Genomic DNA, 22,925 nt, shown 5'->3' with positions numbered 1-22,925 from the left:
GTCTCCCATCACCACACACTCAGAACCTACTACACCACAGCATCTCCCATCACCACATGCCCAGAACTCCTACAGTGGTACAGTATCTCCCATCACTGTACATCTAGAACCTCCTTCAGCAGTGTCTCCTGTCACCATATACCCAGAATCTCCTATAAAACAGTGTCTCCCGTCACCTCCTACAGCACAGTGTCAAACTGGGGTGCTGGTTTGGAAACTGTGGCTCGGAGGGGAGAGCGCCCCCTGCTGGTCGACCAGCACCACTGAGGTCTGACGGTACTGACCCGGCCCAGTCCACCCGGATCTGGCTTACAGGGTGGGAAATCTGCCGAAAGGTCAAGGGCATTTTGCTCTGTCCGGAACACAAACCACAACTCTGGAAACAAGCTGTTGGTTTTTCTTTTTTTTTACTGTATATCGTTAAGACAAGGCTGGCAGTTGGTGGTTTCATTACACATTAAAAAAATAAAAAATGATACACAGTAAGAGATAACGAGAATTCCACAAGGTGAGAAAAACAAAAGGAGAGAAAAAAAAATAAATCTAACTAAAAACGTCACCTGGCAACCACCCCATGGTCCTGATCCAATGGCAGGTCTTGTTACTGAGCACCCTCTGTGCTGTAGCCAATCAGCAAGGGCGGTGTTGGCCGTTTATCTCTACAGCACCGCCCATTTTCTCCATATGGAATTTCAACATTATTTCCCGTGCGCTTGAGCGCAGGGCAGAGGCAGGGAGGAGTTGAGAGCGTGAGGAGAGAGACCCTGTTACTCCTTTCAAAGGAACCTGGTAGCCCAGAAAACTACAGCTCATGCCTTGGCCATATCCGCGATTGTTCCAGAGAGAGGAAAGGGACTGGAGAACTGGATCAATGGAGAAGACAAATCCAGGTCAGATTCCTGTAAAACAGAGCTGACATCTTTGTTTATCCTTCTCTCAGTAGGTGATGTTCTTGCTCTCCAGGAGGGGGCGTCCCCTCTCTCACTAGGTCATGTCCCTGCTCTCCAGGAGGGGGCACCCTCTCTCTCACTAGGTCATGTCCCTGCTCTCCAGGAGGGGGCACCCTCTCTCTCTCACTAGGTCATGTCTTTGCTCTCCAGGAGGGGGCACCCTCTCTCTCACTAGGTCATGTCCTTGCTCTCCAGGAGGGGGCACCCTCTCTCTCTCACTAGGTCATGTCCCTACTCTCCAGGAGGGGGCACCCTCTCTCTCTCACTAGGTCATGTCCCTACTCTCCAGGAGGGGGCACCCTCTCTCTCTCACTAGGTCATGTTCTTGCTCTCCAGGAGGGGGCACCCTCTCTCTCTCACTAGGTCATGTCCTTGCTCTCCAGGAGGGGGAGCCCTGTCTCTCACTAGGTCATGTCCTTGCTCTCCAGGAGGGGGCACCCTCTCTCTCTCACTAGGTCATGTCCTTGCTCTCCAGGAGGGGGAGCCCTGTCTCTCACTAGGTCATGTCCTTGCTCTCCAGGAGGGGGCGTCCCCTCTCTCACTAGGTCATGTCCTTGCTCTCCAGGAGGGGGCACCCTCTCTCTCTCACTAGGTCATGTCCTTGCTCTCCAGGAGGGGGAGCCCTGTCTCTCACTAGGTCATGTCCTTGCTCTCCAGGAGGGGGCGTCCCCTCTCTCACTAGGTCATGTCCTTGCTCTCCAGGAGGGGGCGTCCCCTCTCTCACTAGGTCATGTCCTTGCTCTCCAGGAGGGGGCGTCCCCTCTCTCACTAGGTCATGTCCCTGCTCTCCAGGAGGGGGCGCCCTCTCTCTCTCACTAGGTCATGTCCCTGCTCTCCAGGAGCGGGCGCCCTCTCTCTCTCCCCTGCTCCCTAGTTGATGTAGATGCGGTGGAAGTCGTTGGCGCCAAAGGCGGCGTTGCACTTGGGGCACTTCCTCTGGCGCGTGTCGTAGCGCGTCTTCAGACACTCATAGCAGAAGACGTGGAAACACTTGGTCAGCACCGTCTCCTTGTCGCGAGTGTTGCAGCACGGACAGCGCAGCTTGGCCTGGGGGGGGGTGAGAGGGAGAGAGGGGGGGGTTATTGAGGCCCCGAGAGAGGCAGTACCACTCTGACGACACTCCTGCTGCCCAGAGATGCAGGCAGAGGAGAGGGGCAGGGGGACATGGAGGAGACTGTGGTCGCACGCTGCCGGCTCTGAGTTGCAGGGAGACATGGGATTCGTCAGCCAGGCTCCTCCCACCTTTCCTCCACACCCACCTCCCAGTCACTGGAGCAGAGCCTCTCCCAGTCCAGCCCTGACACTTCCACTGGAGTTCTGAGTCTCCCAGTCCAGCCCTGAGTCTCCCACTGCAGTTCGCAGTCCAGTCCTGACACTCCCAGTAGAGCTCTTGGACTCCCAGTTGAGTTCCCAGTCTCCCTGTCCCTCTCACCTTGTACTGGTTGATTTCCTCCTGCAGGATTTCATCAGCGTCCGTGTAGACCTCCACCTTCTTCTGCTTCTCCAGCTTGCGGCGCAGCCGAGACAAGTCCTCCTGCAGACAGACAGGCAGGGGGTCAAGGGTCAGGGGTCAGAGATATGAGAGCTCCAGTGTCAGCACTCGGTGTTTTATAGCCAGCGAGTACCTGTGCCCTCTTCAGGTTGAAGGACTCCCTCTCTCGGGCGCTACGATTGTCAGACACAGAGTTCTGGATCTCCTTCAGCTTGGCTTGCGTGTGTTCTAACTGCACCTTCAGATCCTCCGCCAGCTGGGCGGCTTCCACTGCCTAAGAGAGAGGGGTTAATACAGACACACTGACTGACTGGACACTCCAGTACATTAACACTGCACTGAGAGAGAGGGGTTCATACAGACACACTGACTGACTGGACACTCCAGTACATTAACACTGCACTGAGAGAGAGGGGTTCATACAGACACACTGACTGACTGGACACTCCAGTACATTAACACTGCCTGAGAGAGAGGGGTTAATACAGACACACTGACTGACAGGACACTACAGGACATTAACACAAAAGCAGTACAAGACACTCTCTTGGTACCTTCCTCTTGTTGAGCTCCAAGGCCTGTGTCCTCAGCCCCAGCTCCTTCTCCAGGCTGGCCAGGGTGCTCTGTAACACCCCCTCCTTCTCCTCCAGCTTCTGTACCGCTAGCAGCTGGGCGTCCACCTGGGAGACACGAGATCAGGGGGAGAGGAGACAGAGACAGCCTCGTGAGAGCAGATACCCCACCCAGACTTCCTCAGTCAGCACAAGAGCTGGGCAGTGGAATGGGAGTGGTGACGTGCAGCCCGGCGCCTCTCACCTGTGTCTTCAGGGTGAGCACCTGCTCGGCCAGCTCCTCCTTCTCCTCGCGCAGCAGCTTGTAGATCTGGTTGGATTTGATCCTCTCGCTCATCAGCTTGAAGTTGGCGTCGTCCTTCTCCCTCAGCTGCTGCATCAGCCTGATGTTCTGCTCCTGCATGTCTTCAAACGCCTGGCCTGTGACATCCATCTCACTGAGGAGAGCCTCCTCTTCCTAGTACAGCAGAGAGAGGGATTCATACAGACACACTGACTGACTGGACACTCCAGTACATTAACACTGCACTGAGAGAGAGGGGTTCATACAGACACACTGACTGACTGGACACTCCAGTACATTAACACTGCACTGAGAGAGAGGGGTTCATACAGACACACTGACTGGACACTCCAGTACATTAACACTGCACTGAGAGAGAGGGGTTCATACAGACACACTGACTGGACACTCCAGGACATTAACACTGCACTGAGAGAGAGGGGTTAATACAGACACACTGACTGACTGGACACTCCAGTACATTAACACTGCACTGAGAGAGTTGGAGACAGTAAAATGCAGAAACAGAAATTTAACAGTGACTGGCAGAAGTGTTATGAACGATGTACCTGCTTGGTGGCAGTGAGTTTTTTCTGCAGGTGTTCAATCTGTTCCTCAGCCACTCGGATCTTCCTCAAGGCATCTTCATCTGCCAGCTTCTTACTGTCCTTCCTCTCCTTCTCCTCCAGCTCGCGGATGCGAACCCGCAGCTCCTCAACCTAAGAGAGAGACAGGGGTTAATACAGACACATTGACTGACGGGACACTCCAGTACATTAACACTGCACTGAGAGAGAGGGGTTCATACAGACACACTGACTGGACACTCCAGTACATTAACACTGCACTGAGAGAGAGGGGTTAATACAGACACACTGACTGACTGGACACTCCAGTACATTAACACTGCACTGAGAGAGAGGGGTTCATACAGACACACTGACTGACTGGACACTCCAGTACATTAACACTGCACTGAGAGAGAGGGGTTCATACAGACACACTGACTGACTGGACACTCCAGTACATTAACACTGCACTGAGAGAGAGGGGTTCATACAGACACACTGACTGACTGGACACTCCAGTACATTAACACTGCACTGAGAGAGAGGGGTTCATACAGACACACTGACTGACTGGACACTCCAGTACATTAACACTGCACTGAGAGAGAGGGGTTCATACAGACACACTGACTGACTGGACACTCCAGTACATTAACACTGCACTGTGAGAGAGGGGTTCATACAGATATGTGAACACTAGTCTCTTACCTCGGCCTTGGATTTCCTCTCAGCAGCCATCAGCTGTACCTTGTCTCTCTGTTCCTTGGGTGCAGACTTGTACATGTCCAGCAGCAGCTTCATCTCCTTCTGGCTCTCCTGGGCTTTCCTGACCCAGAGAAAGAGGGGTTAATACAGACCCATGGTCCGGCTGGGCACTGCAGGGAAGCACTAATGAGTAACAGCGGAGAAATAATTCTGGACACAGAAGTTGACTGTCAGGTGACTGTCCCGAATATTTGGGAGGAATGTAGTATTGTGCCTTAAACGGAAGCAAAGTTGAAGAGCTCTGACCTCTTGAACACGCCCCCTGCCCACCCTGTAACGTCAGTCACAGACGTCCTACTCACTTCAGCGGAGGTGATGAGCTCTGACCTCTTGAACAAGTACCCTACCCACCCTGTAACGTCAGTCACAGGCGTCCTACTCACTTCAGCAGCGGTGATGAGCTCTGACCTCTTGAACTCGCCCCCTACCCACCCTGTAACGTCAGTCACAGGCGTCCTACTCACTTCAGCAGCAGTGATGAGCTCTGACCTCTTGAACACGCCCCCTGCCCACCCTGTAACGTCAGTCACAGACGTCCTACTCACTTCAGCGGAGGTGATGAGCTCTGACCTCTTGAACAAGTACCCTACCCACCCTGTAACGTCAGTCACAGGCGTCCTACTCACTTCAGCAGCGGTGATGAGCTCTGACCTCTTGAACTCGCCCCCTACCCACCCTGTAACGTCAGTCACAGGCGTCCTACTCACTTCAGCAGCAGTGATGAGCTCTGACCTCTTGAACTCGCCCCCTACCCACCCTGTAACGTCAGTCACAGGCGTCCTACTCACTTCAGCAGCAGTGATGAGCTCTGACCTCTTGAACACGCCCCCTACCCACCCTGTAACGTCAGTCACAGGCGTCCTACTCACTTCAGCAGCAGTGATGAGCTCTGACCTCTTGAACACGCCCCCTACCCACCCTGTAACGTCAGTCCCAGGCGTCCTACTCACTTCAGCAGCAGTGATGAGCTCTGACCTCTTGAACTCGCCCCCTACCCACCCTGTAACGTCAGTCACAGGCGTCCTACTCACTTCAGCGGAGGTGATGAGCTCTGACCTCTTGAACACACCCCCTACCCACCCTGTAACGTCAGTCACAGGCGTCCTACTCACTTCAGCAGCAGTGATGAGCTCTGACCTCTTGAACTCGCCCCCTACCCACCCTGTAACGTCAGTCCCAGGCGTCCTACTCACTTCAGCAGCAGTGATGAGCTCTGACCTCTTGAACACGCCCCCTACCCACCCTGTAACGTCAGTCACAGGCGTCCTACTCACTTCAGCAGCAGTGATGAGCTCTGACCTCTTGAACTCGCCCCCTACCCACCCTGTAACGTCAGTCCCAGGCGTCCTACTCACTTCAGCAGTGGTGATAAGCTCTGACCTCTTGAACACACCCCCTACCCACCCTGTAACGTCAGTCCCAGGCGTCCTACTCACTTCAGCAGCAGTGATGAGCTCTGACCTCTTGAACTCGCCCCCTACCCACCCTGTAACATCAGTCACAGGCGTCCTACTCACTTCAGCAGCAGTGATGAGCTCTGACCTCTTGAACACACCCCCTACCCACCCTGTAACGTCAGTCACAGGCGTCCTACTCACTTCAGCAGTAGTGATGAGCTCTGACCTCTTGAACACACACCCTACCCACTCTTTAATGTTAGTCACAGGCGTCCTACTCACTTCAGCTCGGCCCTCAGCAGCTTTAGTGTGTCGGAGTCCTTCCTCTTGAGCTCCTCGCTGCGCTGGCGCTCCCGCTCCCTCTCGCGCTCCCTCTCCCTCTCGCGCTCCCGCTCAGCCTCCCTCTCCCTCTCCCGGGCCCGCTGCCGCTCCAGCTCGCGCCGCCGCTCCTCCTCCTCCTCCTGGTCCTCCTCCTCCTCCTTCTTCACCTCAACGCCCCCCTCGCTCACTGCGTCCTCCAAGCCCGGGCCAGCCTCCCCGCTCTGACAGCGCAGCTGAGACGGAGGGAGGGGAACATGGTCAAACAGACACCATTCCCTAAAACTTACCAGTTTCCTCCCAGAGAGGTAGAGGCAGAGATGCACTTTCTCCTGCACTCTGGGATTAGACAAACATTCCTCCCTAAATTAACAACTCTGATCCCATAATTCACACACCTGCCAGAATCAGAACAGCTCCCTATCCTACTAGGGGAGGAAACTCCATAAAGCTGCAGCCTAGTATATGATCTCCTGTCATAACCTGAGGAACAGACAGTGAGTCCGTCTCTCAATAATAATAATAATACAGTGTGTGATCTCCTGTCACAGCCTGAGGAAAGGACAGTGACTCTATCAATATTATAGACCCTGTAAAATAAAAACAATAATAGAACCTCTTCCAAGCGTGACATTTACAGAAACAAAGAAAGCAGAGACAGTTCTCTGACGGCGGAGAAACATGGAAACTCCATACAAAAAGTATGTCACATTGGAATCGCATCATGAGGCAATATCACTCCCTACCACACTGCCTGTTATCTACACATTAAACAGAGAGGAGCTGATGCACACCTTGCCAATTTCAACTTGTGTCTCCCTCAGCTTCCTCTTGTATCTCTGCACGTCGCCCTTCAGCTGGTGGTTGTGGTTCTGGAGGCTGCTAATCAGGTGGCGCATCTCCCTATTAATGGGACCTGTGACACAATCACACCAAGGAAACATAGTGAGACACAGTGACAGCGAGAGAAAGAGCGAAACACAGTGGCACACACGCGCGCGCACACACACACAGAAACAGCGAAAGAAAGAGCCAGACACACTGGCACGAGAGGTGAGAGTCACAGGATTGGAAGTGAGTAGTGAGAAGGAAGAGAGTTATCTCCTCTTCCTTCTCACCCAAAACACAAAGGAAAAATCTTTGCATCCTTTGTCGATTTAAAAAAAGCATTTGACTTGATTTGACATGAAAGATTTGTTTTATAAACAACTCCAAAGTGGCATAGGGGGTATAGTGTAATTAAAGCCAGTCCTCAGGGAAACAGGTACAAATTCACACTCAACAGCAACACATTGGAGCACACATCCAGCTACACATATCTCGGTCTCACCATCAGCTCTTCTGGGAGTTTTGACCTGGCAGTGAAGGCACTGAGGGAAAAGGCACTCTGGCTTTCTATGCAATAAGAAGGAGGCTCTTCAACATCAATCCACCAACAAGAATCTGGCTCCAAATATTTGAAAGTGTAATCAAACCCATTGCCCTACACGGCAGTGAAGTGTGGGGTCCCCTCACAGACCAGGAGTACACTCAATTGGACAAACACCCCACAGAAACACCCACAGAGAAAAACACCCAACAACGGGTGCAGGGACGAATTAGGCCAGTACCCACTATCAATAAAAATACAGAAAAGAGTAATAAAGTATTGGCTACACCTAAAAAACAGCGACCAAAATTCCTACCACCACAAAGCCCTGCTGAGCCCAAAACAGAGCCCCCTGAGCCAGCTGGTCCTGAGGCTCACTGACCTGAGCCACACCGACACTAATCAGCATCAGGACAGCACTGCTAGAGCACCACAACCCAGACTCAACCACATCACAGCTCAGATCAAACAGCAATATCTCACACACTGGGACACACACACAAACACAACATCAACTGGAATGCTACAGAACTCTCTTAACAGACAATACACACTAGCCAAATATTTGACCAAGATAAGAAACAGCAAACAGAAACAGACCCTGAAGAAGTACGGGCTCAGTGACCACAGCCTGGCCATAGAAACTGGGTGACACAGGCAGACCTGGCTGCCCAGAGAGGACAGGCTGTGCTCCCACTGCCAGCGAGGAGAAATAGAGACAGAGGTGCACTTCCTACTGCACTGTGACAGATACTCTGGGATTAGAGAAACATTCTTCCCGAAATTCAGAAATCTAATCCCAGAGTTCCCTCACCTGTCAGCCAATCCTACTGGGAGAAGGAGGAGGGAACTCAGTTGAAGTGGCAGCCCAGTATGTGATCTCCTGTTACAGCCTGAGGAACAGTGAGCCTGTCTCCCAATAATTCCCCCTATGTTTACAGCATATGTAAATATTTTATGATATGTCTTTGTTGTAAACGTCTGTAATGTGTCTGTAGATTTTTTTTGTTTTGTTTCGTTAATTTTATTTTTATTTGCTATGGCAACACTGATTGTACTCATCAGTCATGCCAATAAAGCATTTTAAATTGAGTTAAATGAAAAAGTTATCTGCTCAGTGAGACAGTGAGAGGTGAGACTGTACCTGCTTGTTCATTGGCTGCCAGGTTCTGCTCAAACTCAATCCTCAGCATCTCGTACTCCTTCCTGACCTGTGCTAGAGTGTCCTCCAACTGGATCACCTCTGTGCGTAGCTTCTTCTGGAGAGATAGCTCATCACTCTGTGAGAGAGAGGGATTAATACAGACACACTGACTGGACACTCCAGTACATTAACACTGCACTGAGAGAGAGGGGTTCATACAGACACACTGACTGACTGGACACTCCAGTACATTAACACTGCACTGAGAGAGAGGGGTTAATAGAAACACACTGACTGGACACTACAGGACATTTAAATGCCTACCAGCGGCCAGGGAAGGAGACAGAAAAACAGGATGTACCTCCATGTGCTCGATCTGTCGCAGGTGGGCATTCTTGGTGGTCAGTAACAGGGCACGAGCTTCATCCAGCTGGGTCTTCACTTGCAGCGACTCATTATACAGCAGAGAGAACTGAGACTGCAGACACTTGAACTCAGGGGTCTCCTTCACCACCTCTTCTGGGATATTCCTAAGGTCCATCTGGAGAAAGAGAGGGGTTAATACAGACACACTGACGGATTGGACACTCCAGTACATTAACACTGCACTGAGAGAGAGGGGTTAATACAGACACACTGACGAATTGGACAATCCAGTACATTAACACTGCACTGAGAGAGAGGGGTTAATACAGACACACTGACGGATTGGACACTCCAGTACATTAACACTGCACTGAGAGAGAGGGGTTCATACAGACACACTGACTGACTGGACACTCCAGTACATTAACACTGCACTGAGAGAGAGGGGTTCATACAGACACACTGACTGGACACTCCAGTACATTAACACTGCACTGAGAGAGAGGGGTTAATACAGACACACTGACTGGACACTCCAGTACATTAACACTGCACTGAGAGAGAGGGGTTCATACAGACACACTGACTGACTGGACACTCCAGTACACTAACACTTACATAAGATATAAAGAATACCTTCAATTTTTCATTCTCCCTCACAGCCTCCTGGAGCTCCTGTTGCAGTTTCTCCAGCTCGGCCATGCGGCTGTTGGCCAGCTCCTGGTTCTGTTCCAACTCTGCATTCAGCATCTCAAACTACAAAGAGAAAACACACCGTCTCACAGAGACACGGGGACACACACACACACACACATCGTCTCACAGAGACATAGAGGATCAAAAGGAGACACAGAGAAACACAATGTCTCCCAGTTTGTTTGTCCCTCTCAGGTTCATTCCCATGTCATGAAAGAGTTCATTCCCATGTCTCACTGTTCATGAACTCTTTACCTTCTGGATGTTGAGGGTGATCTGTCCCCCAGGTAGACCTCCAGAGCGCCCCGAGGTGTAGTACCCAGAGTTCAGCTGAAACACGGAGACAGACACACCAGTCAATGAACATCATCACACAAAGAGCAACTCCCTCCTGCAGGGGTCACAGTGTGCTATAGGGACTGCAGACTGCGGGGGTCGCAGTGTCCTGTAGGGACTGCAGACTGCGGGGGTCGCAGTGTCCTGTAGGGACTGCAGACTGCGGGGGTCGCAGTGTCCTGTAGGGACTGCAGACTGCGGGGGTCGCAGTGTCCTGTAGGGACTGCAGACTGCGGGGGTCGCAGTGTCCTGTAGGGACTGCAGACTGCGGGGGTCGCAGTGTCCTGTAGGGACTGCAGACTGCGGGGGTCGCAGTGTCCTGTAGGGACTGCAGACTGCGGGGGTCGCAGTGTCCTGTAGGGACTGCAGACTGCGGGGGTCGCAGTGTCCTGTAGGGACTGCAGACTGCGGGGGTCGCAGTGTCCTGTAGGGACTGCAGACTGCGGGGGTCACAGTGTCCTGTGGCAAAGGATCGTTTGTACCTGTTCCAGGGCCTCGGCAAGGTGCTTGTTTAATTTTTGTTCCCTCTTCCTCAGTTTCTCGATGTCCCACTGCAGGTCCTCTACTGTCGTTTCCATCTCTGACACCTTTGTCTCCGAAGATGAAACCTTGTCCACCAGCTCATTATACTGAGAAGAGAGACACACTGACTGACTGGACACTCCAGTACATTAACACTGTACTGAGAGAGAGGGGTTCATACAGACACACTGACTGACTGGACACTCCAGTACATTAACACTGCACTGAGAGAGAGGGGTTCATACAGACACACTGACTGACTGGACACTCCAGTACATTAACACTGCACTGAGAGAGAGGGGTTCATACAGACACACTGACTGACTGGACACTCCAGTACATTAACACTGCACTGAGAGAGAGGGGTTCATACAGACACACTGACTGGACACTCCAGTACATTAACACTGCACTGAGAGAGAGGGGTTCATACAGACACACTGACTGACTGGACACTCCAGTACATTAACACTGCACTGAGAGAGGGGTTCATACAGACACACACTGCTGTACCTCGAGAGACATCTTGTGGTGGCGGCCCTGCAGACAGTTGGCCAGGTCCTGCAGCCTGAGGTTCTCCTCCAGCAGGGACTGACTGAGAGACAGCGCCTCTCGCTGGTTGTCGTCCTCAGCCACTGGAGCGGCACAGAGAGAGGGGGGTTAGTGTGCGGCCTGCCCGGGGCGTAGCCAGTGTCCCGTGCGCGGCGCGCGGCGCGGCGGGTACCTGCGGCCTTCACACGCCGGCACAGGCTCTCGATGCGGCGGTGCAGCCTGTCGAACACCGCGACCATCTTGGCCACCGCAGACTTGCTGAACTCCATCCTGCCCTGCAGCTGCAGCTCCAGCTCCTCCGCGCTGCTGCTGCCCAGAGAGGACAGGAACTCCTGCGCGCTGTCACTCAGGCCAGCAGGGGGAGACACAGGGCCTGCTGAGGGAGACAGTCACTGAGAGAGAGACAACTCAGACAGATAGAGACAGTGAGAGAACTGACGAAGTACAGGCTCAGTGACCACAGCCTGGCCATAGAAACTGGGTGACACAGGCAGACCTGGCTGTCCAGAGAGGACAGGCTGTGCTCCCACTGCCAGCAGGGAGAAATACAGACAGAAGTGCACTTCCTACTGCACTGTGACAGATCCTCTGGGATTAGAGAAACATTCTTCCCGAAATTCAGAAATCTAATCCCGGAGTTCCCACACCTGCCAGCCAATCCTACTGGGAGAGGGAGGAGGGAACTCAGTTGTACTGGCAGCCCAATATGTGATCTCCTGTCACAGCCTGAGGAACAGTGAGTCTGTCTCCCAGTAATGCTCCATCTGGCTACAGTATATGTAAATATTTTATGAAATGTCTCTGTTGTAAATGTCTGTAATATGTCTGTTGATTTTTTGGGGGTTTTATTTTTCATTTTGTTTCATGTTAATTTGATTAATTTTATTTGCTTTGGCAACACTGATTGTACCCATCGGTCATGCAAATAAAGCACTTTGAATTGAAATTGAACTGAGAGAGAGAGACAGTGTGACAGACAGACCATGAGAGAGAGAAGGACAGAAAGAGAGAGACAGACAGACCACCGGCCTGTCCTGTCCCATCCAAGGACTGGCGATGGGACTCACCCGACTCGCCCCCGTCCTGCTCCGGCTCCGCCGCCTCGGCCTGCTCCTCCCCCGGAGCCTGGGGCTGGAGTTCGGAGCCCTCCGCCTCCGGCTGCCCCTCTTCCAGGACGGGCACAGGCGCAGAGTCCAGTCCGGGGGCTGGTGCTGGGGCTGGAGCCAGAGTGGAGGCACAGGCCGGGGCTGGGGGCGTTTCGGTGTCCAGACGCTGCAGCAGGAACTGCACATTGTCATCCAGCTGTGTGAAGGGAAGGAGGAAGATGCAGGCGGTCACCTCTGTTCCTGCAGCCGGACTGAAAGCTCCAACTTGCCCTGCTAGCCTCTCGTGTCTTTGTTCAGTAGTATAGAACGTATTTATCACCTGTTATTTGTGTCTATCCCACCTGATGTGTGTCTGTGTCTGGGCTCAGAGCTCCAAACCCCCAGGGACAGGGAGCAGGTGTGCGCTGACTCCTGCGCTCTGGCCAGCTCGTCGTTACACACATCACAGGTAACACAGACCCCTGGGGTTCCAGCGTGGGCGCCCCAGTGTCAGTACCTGGCCCCAGTGTCAGTACCAGACCCCAGTGTCAGTGTGTGGGCGCCCCAGTGTCAGTACCAGACCCCACTGTTGGTGTGGGCGCCCCAGTGTCAGTACCTGGCCCCAGTGTCAGTATAAGACCCCAGTGTCAGTGTGTGGGCGCCCCAGTGTCAGTATAAGACCCCAGTGTCAGTGTGTGGGCACGCCAGTGTCAGTACCTGGCCCCAGTGTCAGTGTGTGGGCGCCCCAGTGTCAGTGTGGGAGCCCCAGGGTCAGTGTGGGAGCCCCAGGGTCAGTGTGGGGGCCCCAGCGTCAGTACCTGGCCCCAGTGTAAGTGTGGGAGCCCCAGGGTCAGTGTGGGAGCCCCAGGGTCAGTGTGGGAGCCCCAGCGTCAGTACCTGGCCCCAGTGTCAGTGTGGGAGCCCCAGTGTCAGTGTGGGAGCCCCAGCGTCAGTACCTGGCCCCAGTGTCAGTGTGGGAGCCCCAGGGTCAGTGTGGGAGCCCCAGGGTCAGTGTGGGAGCCCCAGGGTCAGTGTGGGAGCCCCAGCGTCAGTACCTGGCCCCAGTATCTGTTGACGATGAGCAGAGTGGTGTCGTCGGTGGCCTGTCTCTTCTCCAGCTTCTCGATTCGCTCCCGCAGCTCGTCCTCCAGCGCCTGCCTCTGCTCCAGCCGCTCGCACAGCTTCTTGTTCTTGAACTGCAGCACCTTCATGTCCATCTCCTCCTGCACAGGCAAGGGCACGCGGGGTCAGAGGGAACAGGCCCGGTGACACTCCTACACAGGGGGCGTACTAACACCGGGGACTGCGCCCCAGAGCGGGGCGACACTCGGGACTGCGCCCCAGAGCGCGGCGACACTCGGGACTGTGCCCCAGAGCGCGGCGACACTCGGGACTGCGCCCCAGAGCGCGGCGACACTCGGGACTGCGCCCCAGAGCGGGGCGTGTGGGGGGTCAACACTCGGGACTGCGCCCCAGAGCGGGGCGACACTCGGGACTGCGCCCCAGAGCGCGGCGACACTCGGGACTGCGCCCCAGAGCGCGGCGACACTCGGGACTGCGCCCCAGAGCGGGGCGACACTCGGGACTGCGCCCCAGAGCGCGGCGACACTCGGGACTGCGCCCCAGAGCGCGGCGACACTCGGGACTGCGCCCCAGAGCGCGGCGACACTCGGGACTGCGCCCCAGAGCGGGGCGTGTGGGGGGTCAACACTCGGGACTGCGCCCCAGAGCGCGGCGACACTCGGGACTGCGCCCCAGAGCGCGGCGACACTCGGGACTGCGCCCCAGAGCGCGGCGACACTCGGGACTGGCCCCAGAGCGGGGCGTGTGGGGGTCTACACTCGGGACTGCGCCCCAGAGCGGGGCGACACTCGGGGCTGGCCCCAGAGCGGGGCGTGTGGGGGGTCTACACTCGGGACTGCGCCCCAGAGCGCGGCGACACTCGGGACTGCGCCCCCAGAGCGCGGCGACACTCGGGACTGCGCCCCCAGAGCGCGGCGACACTCGGGGCTGGCCCCAGAGCGGGGCGTGTGGGGGGTCAACACTCGGGGCTGGCCCCAGAGCGGGGCGTGTGGGGGGTCTACACTCGGGACTGCGCCCCAGAGCGCGGCGACACTCGGGACTGCGCCCCCAGAGCGCGGCGACACTCGGGGCTGGCCCCAGAGCGGGGCGTGTGGGGGTCTACACTCGGGACTGCGCCCCAGAGCGCGGCGACACTCGGGACTGCGCCCCAGAGCGCGGCAAAACTCGGGGCTGGCCCCAGAGCGGGGCGTGTGGGGGGTCAACACTCGGGGCTGGCCCCAGAGCGGGGCGTGTGGGGGGTCTACACTCGGGACTGCGCCCCAGAGCGCGGCGACACTCGGGACTGCGCCCCAGAGCGGGGCGTGTGGGGGGTCTACACTCGGGACTGCGCCCCAGAGCGGGGCGTGTGGGGGGTCTACACTCGGGACTGTGCCCCAGAGTGGGGCGTGTGGGGGGTCTACACTCGGGACTGCGCCCCAGAGCGGGGGGGATGCAGGGTGGCAGAAGACAGTGGCTGACCGTAGAGGACACCCCTCCAAGGCGGATGGGCTCGATCAGAGTGGTGGTAGTCTTCTCCTCCCTTTTCCCTTTCTTCTCGGGGGGCCCCGGTGGGCTGTCTCCTCCTCCTGCTCCCCGCTTTCCTGCCCCTGCCCCTGACATGATCACTGACACTGCACGCCTCCTCCTGGCACTCCAAGAGCTACACCTGCAGAGACAGAGCCGTTTGTACATGACCAGTACATTAACACTGCACTGAGAGAGAGGGGTTCATACAGACACACTGACTGACTGGACACTCCAGTACATTAACACTGCACTGAGAGAGAGGGGTTCATACAGACACACTGACTGGACACTCCAGTACATTAACACTGCACTGAGAGAGAGGGGTTCATACAGACACACTGACTGACTGGACACTCCAGTACATTAACACTGCACTGAGAGAGAGGGGTTCATACAGACACACTGACTGACTGGACACTCCAGTACATTAACACTGCACTGAGAGAGAGGGGTTAATACAGACACACTGACTGACTGGACACTCCAGTACATTAACACTGCACTGAGAGAGAGGGGTTCATACAGACAGACTGACTGACTGGACACTCCAGGACATTAACACTGCACTGAGAGAGAGGGGTTCATACAGACACACTGACTGACTGGACACTCCAGTACATTAACACTGCACTGAGAGAGAGGGGTTCATACAGACACACTGACTGACTGGACACTCCAGTACATTAACACTGCACTGAGAGAGAGGGGTTCATACAGACACACTGACTGACTGGACACTCCAGTACATTAACACTGCACTGAGAGAGGGGTTCATACAGACACACTGACTGGACACTCCAGTACATTAACACTGCACTGAGAGAGAGGGGTTCATACAGACACACTGACTGGACACTCCAGTACATTAACACTGCACTGAGAGAGAGGGGTTCATACAGACACACTGACTGGACACTCCAGTACATTAACACTGCACTGAGAGAGAGGGGTTCATACAGACACACTTACTGACTGGACACTCCAGTACATTAACACTGCACTGAGAGAGAGGGGTTCATACAGACACACTGACTGACTGGACACTCCAGTACATTAACACTGCACTGAGAGAGAGGGGTTCATACAGACACACTGACTGACTGGACACTCCAGTACATTAACACTGCACTGAGAGAGAGGGGTTCATACAGACACACTGACTGACTGGACACTCCAGTACATTAACACTGCACTGAGAGAGAGGGGTTCATACAGACACACTGACTGACTGGACACTCCAGTACATTAACACTGCACTGAGAGAGAGGGGTTCATACAGACACACTGACTGACTGGACACTCCAGTACATTAACACTGCACTGAGAGAGAGGGGTTCATACAGACACACTGACTGACTGGACACTCCAGTACATTAACACTGCACTGAGAGAGAGGGGTTCATACAGACACACTGACTGACTGGACACTCCAGTACATTAACACTGCACTGAGAGAGAGGGGTTCATACAGACACACTGACTGACTGGACACTCCAGTACATTAACACTGCACTGAGAGAGAAGGGTTAATACAGACACACTGACTGACTGGACACTACAGTACACTAACACTGCACTGACAGAGAAGGGTTATTTAAGACACGGCTTGTACAGAACATTAAATTGGCCAATTTTTTTCAGTAACCTTCAGTCCTTCCACGTCTTCAGCGAAGAGAGATGTGGGTTGATCTGTAAGATTCCTGACAGACACATTTTTTGACAAAACGAACATCTGATGTTAGGCAGTGGACCTACTATCCTAGTAGGCGGGTCTTCCTAACGGTGTTCCTGTCCTGTTAGCATGACGCCCGATGCCCTCACTCTCCTGCACGACTGCAGTGTGCCCACCGTGAGCCGATCAGCGCTGCGGCGGCTGTTTGGCCCCGATCTCCGCACCCGACACGCAGAGCGATCCGCGTCCTTCTCCGTCTCCTCACCGCTGAGTTGACGTAGGACCTCGAAGGGAGTCACAACCGAGTAAACTGCTAATCTGGCACGATTTTTTCACGGAAAGTAATAAATTCACGAACAGAAAAGTGAACAAACCTCAGCGACTGTGACAGCGGCTCGCAATACAACACATCCTCCTCGTCACCCGGAAGTATATGTCGGACCGGCGCATTTCCGGGTCTCGCTCACGGGAAGAGGTTCCGGAAGCATCACGCAGAGGAAGCTGGGTTTCAGTTGCTGTGGAAACGAGCGAGACGCTCTTGACGCTACCGAAGGGGGTGGAGATGTTATTGTAGTTTAAATGATTAATCTTTTTATAACATTTAAGCATTACTGAAGGCTTTTTCATCCTAAACGCTAACCTCAGAATTCTGGGCTAAGATACGTTTTCAGAAAATCATCTTAGAATGAAGGGAGAAGGCCTTTTGACAATGGTAAGACTTCGTCTCAGCGTGGTCGGGCTAGCCATCTGGTACCGGCTTTGCTCTGCTTTTGCAAAAAGATAACATTCTGAAAAAATGGGTTAACAACAACACGGCCTGACTATTGTTTTTGTGGGTTTGTTCTCTCTCCTCTCCTATCTTGTCCAACACCTTCTCTCTCCTCGCCTGTCCTATCCTACTCAGTCCCTCTCCCTCTCTACTCCCCCCTCCTGTCCTGTCCGTCTCACCCTCTCTCCTCTCCTACTCCCTCTGTCCCTCTCTCTCTCCTGTCCCACTGCCTCTCTCTCCTCTCTTTCTCTCCTGTCCCTCTCTCCTCTTTCTCCTGTCCCTCTGTCTCTTCTGTCCCATTGCTTCTCTCTCCTGTCCCTCTCCTCTCTCTCTCCTGTCCCTCTCCCTCTCTCCCTTCTGTCCCATTGCCTCTCTCTCTCTCTCCTGTCCCTCTGTCTCTTCTGTCCCATTGCCTCTCTCTCCTGTCCCTCTCCTTCTCTCTCTCCTATCTCACTCCCTTTGTCCCTCACCCTCTCTCTCCCTCAGTCTTTCTGATAACGCCCTGTCCCCTGTGCTCTTGTCTCTGCAGCCTCGCCCTCTGAAGCCCAGAGTCCTGCTGTGGTGAGTTCAGTCTCCCTCTCCTGCAGCTTGTTCTGCACTATTAAAATGCAGGCTTGTGAGATGGGCTCTGTCCTTATCCTGATGTGATTCAGGTTGGAAACTGGCAGACACAGTTTTTTGCAGTTTGTGTTTCCCAGTGATTCCCCCAAGCTGACGTAGTACCAGTTAGGTAAGACCTGAACTGGACAGAGATGTTATTAAGCCTGCTGTGTTTATGGGAGCTCCCTTCACGATGATGGCTTATAAAACAAACACATCTGACAGCAGCTACATGACCCTGCAGCTCACAGCTTGCAACCCACTGAAGGGAGACTCCTGGGAAAGCTGAGCTTGCTGCTGGAAGAGATGTTAGTGGGGCCAGTAGGGGGCGCCCCAGCATAGTGATGGGGACACTATACTGTAAAAAGGCATCGTCCTTCTGATGAGACGTGAAACCGAGGTCCTGACTCTCTGTGGTCATTAAAAATCCCAGGGTGTTTCTTGAAAAGAGTAGAGGTGTTACCCCAGTGTCCTGCCAAAATTTCCCCCTATCCTTTACTAATCATGTCCTCCTAATAACCCCCCTCTCTGAACTGGCTTCATCACTCTGCTCTCCTCCCCACTGAGAGCTGGTGTGTGTGAGCAGACTGGAGCATCATCCAGGAGAGGAGACCCCATTACCTGTAAAGAGCTTTGAGTGGAGTGTCCAGAAAAGCGCTATAAAGGTGTGAGATTATTATTATTATATGATTATTATTACATCTTGGACGGGTAGTTATTGCTGAGATCCCTGCAGGGTAGCTGATGCCGTGGGGCGCAGGGGCGCCCCAGCAGTCTGGTCAGGGCAGTCAGTGACTCCGGCCGTCTGTGTGCAGGGCAGACCTCAGCTACGCCGACATGGAGGAGGTGGAGGCGGCGCAGACGACAGAGGAGCTGCAGAGGTCAGACCCAGAGCCTCCATACGTGTGTTAGCGGTCCGATTTCACCCGCCGCGGCGCTTTCGTAAGGGCCTCGTGGCAGGGACGCTCAGCTGAGCCACCAGTGCAGTGTGAACTCTCCCCCCCTCTGGCTCTCTCTCCCTCAGAGCGCTGGGCAGGGCGCTGGCTCTGCAGCTGTCCCGGCCCAGTGACAGCATCCTGGCCGACATGTACCTGTACGCTGTGCTGTTCTGCAGAGAGAGGCAGTTTAACAGGGAACAGACCTCAGTGCTGGTGTCCATCGTCAGAGCCCTGCACCTCGCCAATACTGGTAATCACAGCTCTGTGACCCCACACAGGAACCCCACAATGCCACTGTCTGTGACCCCACACTGTTTCACCATGCAGGAACCCCAAGCTGTAACCCCACACTGCCACTGTCTGTGACCCTACACTGTAACACCACACTGCCACTGTCTGTGACCCTACACTGTAACACCACACTGCCACTGTCTGTGACCCTACACTGTAACACCACACTGCCACTGTCTGTGACCCTACACTGTAACCCCACACTGCCACTGTCTGTGACCCTACACTGTAACACCACACTGCTGCTGTCTGTAACCCCACACCTCTGCTGTCTGTGACCCCACACTGTGAAGGAGAAGGAATAGCTGTGTTCTCATATCCTAGTCAGATTGAAAGGGGAGGCAATCCAGAGTGCAACTCTTCATAGCAACAGTAACCTGACTGGTGGACTTTCATTCCAGAGACGCCCCTCAACAACATGGAGTACTGCTTCAACTACTTCACTGAGCTGGTCCTGTGCCACTGCGTCAGGGTCAGTGTGTCTGTCACTGTCTCACTGCTCTGAGCTGGCTGTCTCTGTGTTTCACTGCTCTGAGCTGTCTGTCTGTGTCTCTACCTTGAGCTGTCTGTATGTCACTGTGTCTCACTGCTCTGAGCTGTCTGTCTCTGTGTCTCACACTCTGAGCTGTCTGTTTCTACCAGGTTACAAGTAGGTAGTGTATGTCAGTGTGTTAGCCCACATGTCTGTGTGCTGGGTGTTTAAAAATGATCTGGTCTCTCCCCCTCCCCGCTGTGTCCCTCTCTCCAGCGCCCTCCCTTCAGTATTGACCTCTTCAGCCCAGAGCAGGCCACACAGATCACAGAGTACCTCGTCAACACCTACTTCAGGCACTACGCCCTGTACAAGTACACCTTCACTCCCCAGGTGCTGAATGCCTGCAGCTTTTTCTGCCATTTCACAGACTCACTCTGCCCACCTGTCTGACTGACTGACTGACTGACTACTGATCTGTCTCACAGTCTGTCCACCTGTCTGACTGACTGACTACTGATCTGTCTCACAATCTTTCCACCTGTCAGACTGATTGACTACTGATGTGTCTCACACTCTGTCCACCTTTCTGGCTGACTGGCTGCTGATCTGTCTCACACTCTGCCCACCTATCTGACTGACTGGCTGCTGTTCTGTCTCACACTCTGCCCACCTGTCTGACTGACTGACTACTGATCTGTCTCGCACTCTGTCCACCTGTCTGTCTGACTGATGATCTGTCTCATATTCTGTGCACCAGTCTGTCTGACTGACTGCTGATCTGTCTCTCACTCTGTCCGCCTGACTGTCTGCTGGCCTGTCGCCCTCTTGCAGGTGAGACTGGACCTCTCTCTGACCTACTGCGGGATGCCTGAGGCCGAGGCAGTGGACAGTGACTCCCTGGAGCCAGGTACTGGCGCCACGCAGCAGCCCCAGCTCACACTGAGGCCTGTGTGCAGCATGTGGAGTCTCAGTGCCAGCGTATCCTCTCCACTGTAGAGCACTGCTGTCCCACCCTGGTCCCTGAGGCCAGTGTGTGGACCCCTGAGGGTTTGATCAGGTCGGTAAGATGATCAGTTCAAGGAAGTCAGGAACAGCCACTCAATCTGAAACACGACTGCTAAATCTCACCAGGCCTCACTTTGCGGTTTTGTTACACAGCAGAGTCTTTCATTGGCTGAAGCAACATGATTGATCTCAGCTGTTGTCAGCTCATAAACCTGCTGAATGCCCCTGTAAACCACTGCGGGTCATAAACTACAACCCAAAACTTCAGAGCAGGAAAAGACACTTGCAAAATTCCAGTCAGTCAAATCGCAAGCTCAATGAAGGCATCAGTTAAGTAATTGAGTAATCACTTTGTAAAAACTAGCATGTTAACAAGCATTTTAATAAGTTCAGTGAAGTCAGGAATGGAGTGACCCAGAAGACTTTGTATATTGGGGTGTCCTTTGGGCATCTTTGGGTGGTTGCGCCCATACCGTGACTCTGTTCCAGGGCCAGGGACTGACGAAGAGAAGGAGACAGCCACAGAGGTCCTGGAATCAACTGCTCACGACGAGGAGATAAAAGACACAGAGGTGGACCATACAGGTATTGCATGCTTAAGCAAAACCCTGCCAGATTACAGTGAGCAGCCTTTACCTGGAGCTCAGTTGTACACAATAAACCACCAAGCACTCGACAGAAGGAATGAGCACTGCAGTGTCTGGCACCTCAGAAGGCTGACGATCATGGGGTGTGCTTGCTGGGCATTCCCACTGCATCTGGTCTGCGTAAGAGATGGAGATCCACGCACCAGTCATTCTCAGTGCTCAAGGATCATCTGTGGCCAGCATTAAAGATCAGACTCTCCTGCATTCAAACTGAAAACATGAAGTGCAGGTTCCCCCAGTTTAAAACTCTTTACAAGAGCCCAGGCGTCCAGGGAAGAGCTGTTTTAAACATTAGATCAGGGCCAGTTTGCTCTGAGCCAGCTACAGCTACACAGACCCACTGAAGCTGCCTGTGGTTATCAGCTGGCTAGCACTTCTTTCATATTGCCCTAAACTCTAGAGTCCACAGGCAGTCCCGACCTCTCTCCCTCCCCCTGGGTGGAGCTAGGCTTTAATCCCTGTCCACTGCTAACAGCCCTGACCTCTCACTCTCTCTCACTCTTTCTAAACCCCTCCCCCTGGGTGGAGCTAGGCTTTAATCCCTGTCCACTGCTAACAGCCCTGACCTCTCACTCTCTCTCACTCTTTCTAAACCCCTCCCCCTGGGTGGAGCTAGGCTTTAATCCCTGTGTACTACTAACAGTCCTGACCTCTCACTCACTCTCCCTATTTCTAAACCCCTCCCCCTGGGTGGAGCTGGGCTTTAATCCCTGTGTACTACTAACAATCCTGACCTCTCACTCGCTCTCCCTATTTGTAAACCCCTCCCCCTGGGTGGAGCTGGGCTTTAATCCCTGTGTACTACTAACAGTCCCAACCTCTCCTTTCGCTTTCCCCCTTTCCAGGCTTTCCTAGAGTGGAAGGTGGAAGTGAGCTCTGAACTCTGCCCACTGCACATGGTCCTGACCTCTCACTTGCTCTCCCTCTTTCCAAGCCCCTCCCCCTGACTGCCAGAAAGCTCTAATCCCCACCCACTTCACATGGTCCTGATGTCTCATTTGCTCTCCCTCCCTCCAGGCCCCACCCCCTGGGCGGAGCTGAGCCAGATTGTGCAGAGAGAGCTGAGCTCGGAGGTGAGACGGGTGCAGACCGTGCTGGAGCAGCAGCTGAGGGAGAGCACACAGAGGTTGGACAGCAGACTCAGCTCGGTGGAGACGCGCCGCGACAAGAAGAAGTAAAACCCAGTGCTGCTGCCCTATTGCAATATTAAAATATCTGTTCCATTGAAGACTGCTGCTGTCTCCTTGAGTACTGGTGTTTCCAGTTACACAGGTCTGTGTAACACGCTTGCACTCCATGTTCCAGACACTGGCAACAAAGACAAGACCACAGGGGCCCAGACCACCACGCTGCAGGTGCTCGTTCATGTGACATTCATGCTGGCCCTGTGCACAGTCGTGCCCATGTCGTTGGGTTTGAACTGCTGTAAATTTCCAGCGGTTCAGTAGTGTTGAAAAATTAGTCACACAAGGCTAACAGCTAATGGCTCTTAGTGTCATTGGTCAGAGCAACATGGGCAAAAT

The 22,925-nt window shown here is 54.0% G+C and overlaps 2 protein-coding genes across 6 annotated transcripts; one reads left to right on the top strand and one right to left on the bottom strand.

Moving 5' to 3' along the window:
- Window positions 1-394: 394 nt before the first annotated feature.
- Window positions 395-17,128, bottom strand: rnf40 (ring finger protein 40). 4 transcript variants are annotated; one of them, XM_069188040.1, is made up of 21 exons: window positions 17,052-17,128; window positions 16,761-16,961; window positions 14,958-15,144; window positions 13,472-13,639; window positions 12,399-12,633; window positions 11,504-11,707; window positions 11,293-11,414; window positions 10,740-10,886; window positions 10,177-10,251; window positions 9,862-9,981; window positions 9,221-9,400; window positions 8,860-8,995; window positions 7,141-7,262; window positions 6,311-6,582; window positions 4,575-4,692; window positions 3,867-4,016; window positions 3,259-3,471; window positions 2,997-3,122; window positions 2,576-2,716; window positions 2,383-2,484; window positions 395-1,997 (listed from the first exon to the last, which is right to left on the bottom strand). In XM_069188040.1, exons 3-21 carry the CDS (start codon window positions 15,096-15,098, stop codon window positions 1,821-1,823), a joined length of 2,949 nt encoding a protein of 982 aa, XP_069044141.1. In that variant the 5' UTR covers window positions 15,099-15,144; window positions 16,761-16,961; window positions 17,052-17,128; the 3' UTR covers window positions 395-1,820. The 4 variants fall into 4 exon arrangements, with proteins under 4 accessions (XP_069044141.1, XP_069044144.1, XP_069044142.1 ...); XM_069188043.1 differs by having other exon boundaries at window positions 11,504-11,704; XM_069188041.1 differs by lacking the exon at window positions 16,761-16,961.
- cfap119 (cilia and flagella associated protein 119) lies at window positions 16,956-22,630 on the top strand. 2 transcript variants are annotated; one of them, XM_015346196.2, is made up of 9 exons: window positions 16,956-17,389; window positions 17,976-18,007; window positions 18,862-18,927; window positions 19,071-19,234; window positions 19,677-19,747; window positions 20,024-20,140; window positions 20,582-20,657; window positions 21,245-21,340; window positions 22,420-22,630. In XM_015346196.2, the coding sequence occupies exons 1-9, from the start codon at window positions 17,363-17,365 to the stop codon at window positions 22,578-22,580; spliced, it is 810 nt and encodes a 269-aa protein (XP_015201682.2). In that variant the 5' UTR covers window positions 16,956-17,362; the 3' UTR covers window positions 22,581-22,630. The 2 variants fall into 2 exon arrangements, with proteins under 2 accessions (XP_015201682.2, XP_015201683.2); XM_015346197.2 differs by lacking the exon at window positions 20,024-20,140.
- Window positions 22,631-22,925: the final 295 nt, after the last annotated feature.

This window comes from Lepisosteus oculatus, chromosome 4 (genome assembly GCF_040954835.1).
Source record: "Lepisosteus oculatus isolate fLepOcu1 chromosome 4, fLepOcu1.hap2, whole genome shotgun sequence".
In the NCBI taxonomy this organism is placed as follows: domain Eukaryota; kingdom Metazoa; phylum Chordata; class Actinopteri; order Semionotiformes; family Lepisosteidae; genus Lepisosteus; species Lepisosteus oculatus.
Note: the sequence above shows the minus strand (reverse complement) of the source record. Positions and strands in the feature narration are given on the sequence as shown.

Coding starts and splice junctions, on each gene's coding strand:
- rnf40 (XM_069188040.1), bottom strand. CDS start 15,098: ATGTCAGGGGCAGGGGCAGGAAAGCGGGGAGCAGGAGGAGGAGACAGC. Junction 10,887..11,292: donor ACCACAAGATGTCTCTCGAG/GTACAGCAGTGT, acceptor CTCTCTTCTCAG/TATAATGAGCTGGTGGACAA. Junction 4,017..4,574: donor AGAGGAAATCCAAGGCCGAG/GTAAGAGACTAG, acceptor TCTCTCTCTTAG/GTTGAGGAGCTGCGGGTTCG.
- cfap119 (XM_015346196.2), top strand. CDS start 17,363: ATGAAGGGAGAAGGCCTTTTGACAATG. Junction 17,390..17,975: donor GAGAAGGCCTTTTGACAATG/GTAAGACTTCGT, acceptor TTGTCTCTGCAG/CCTCGCCCTCTGAAGCCCAG. Junction 20,658..21,244: donor CAGTGACTCCCTGGAGCCAG/GTACTGGCGCCA, acceptor ACTCTGTTCCAG/GGCCAGGGACTGACGAAGAG.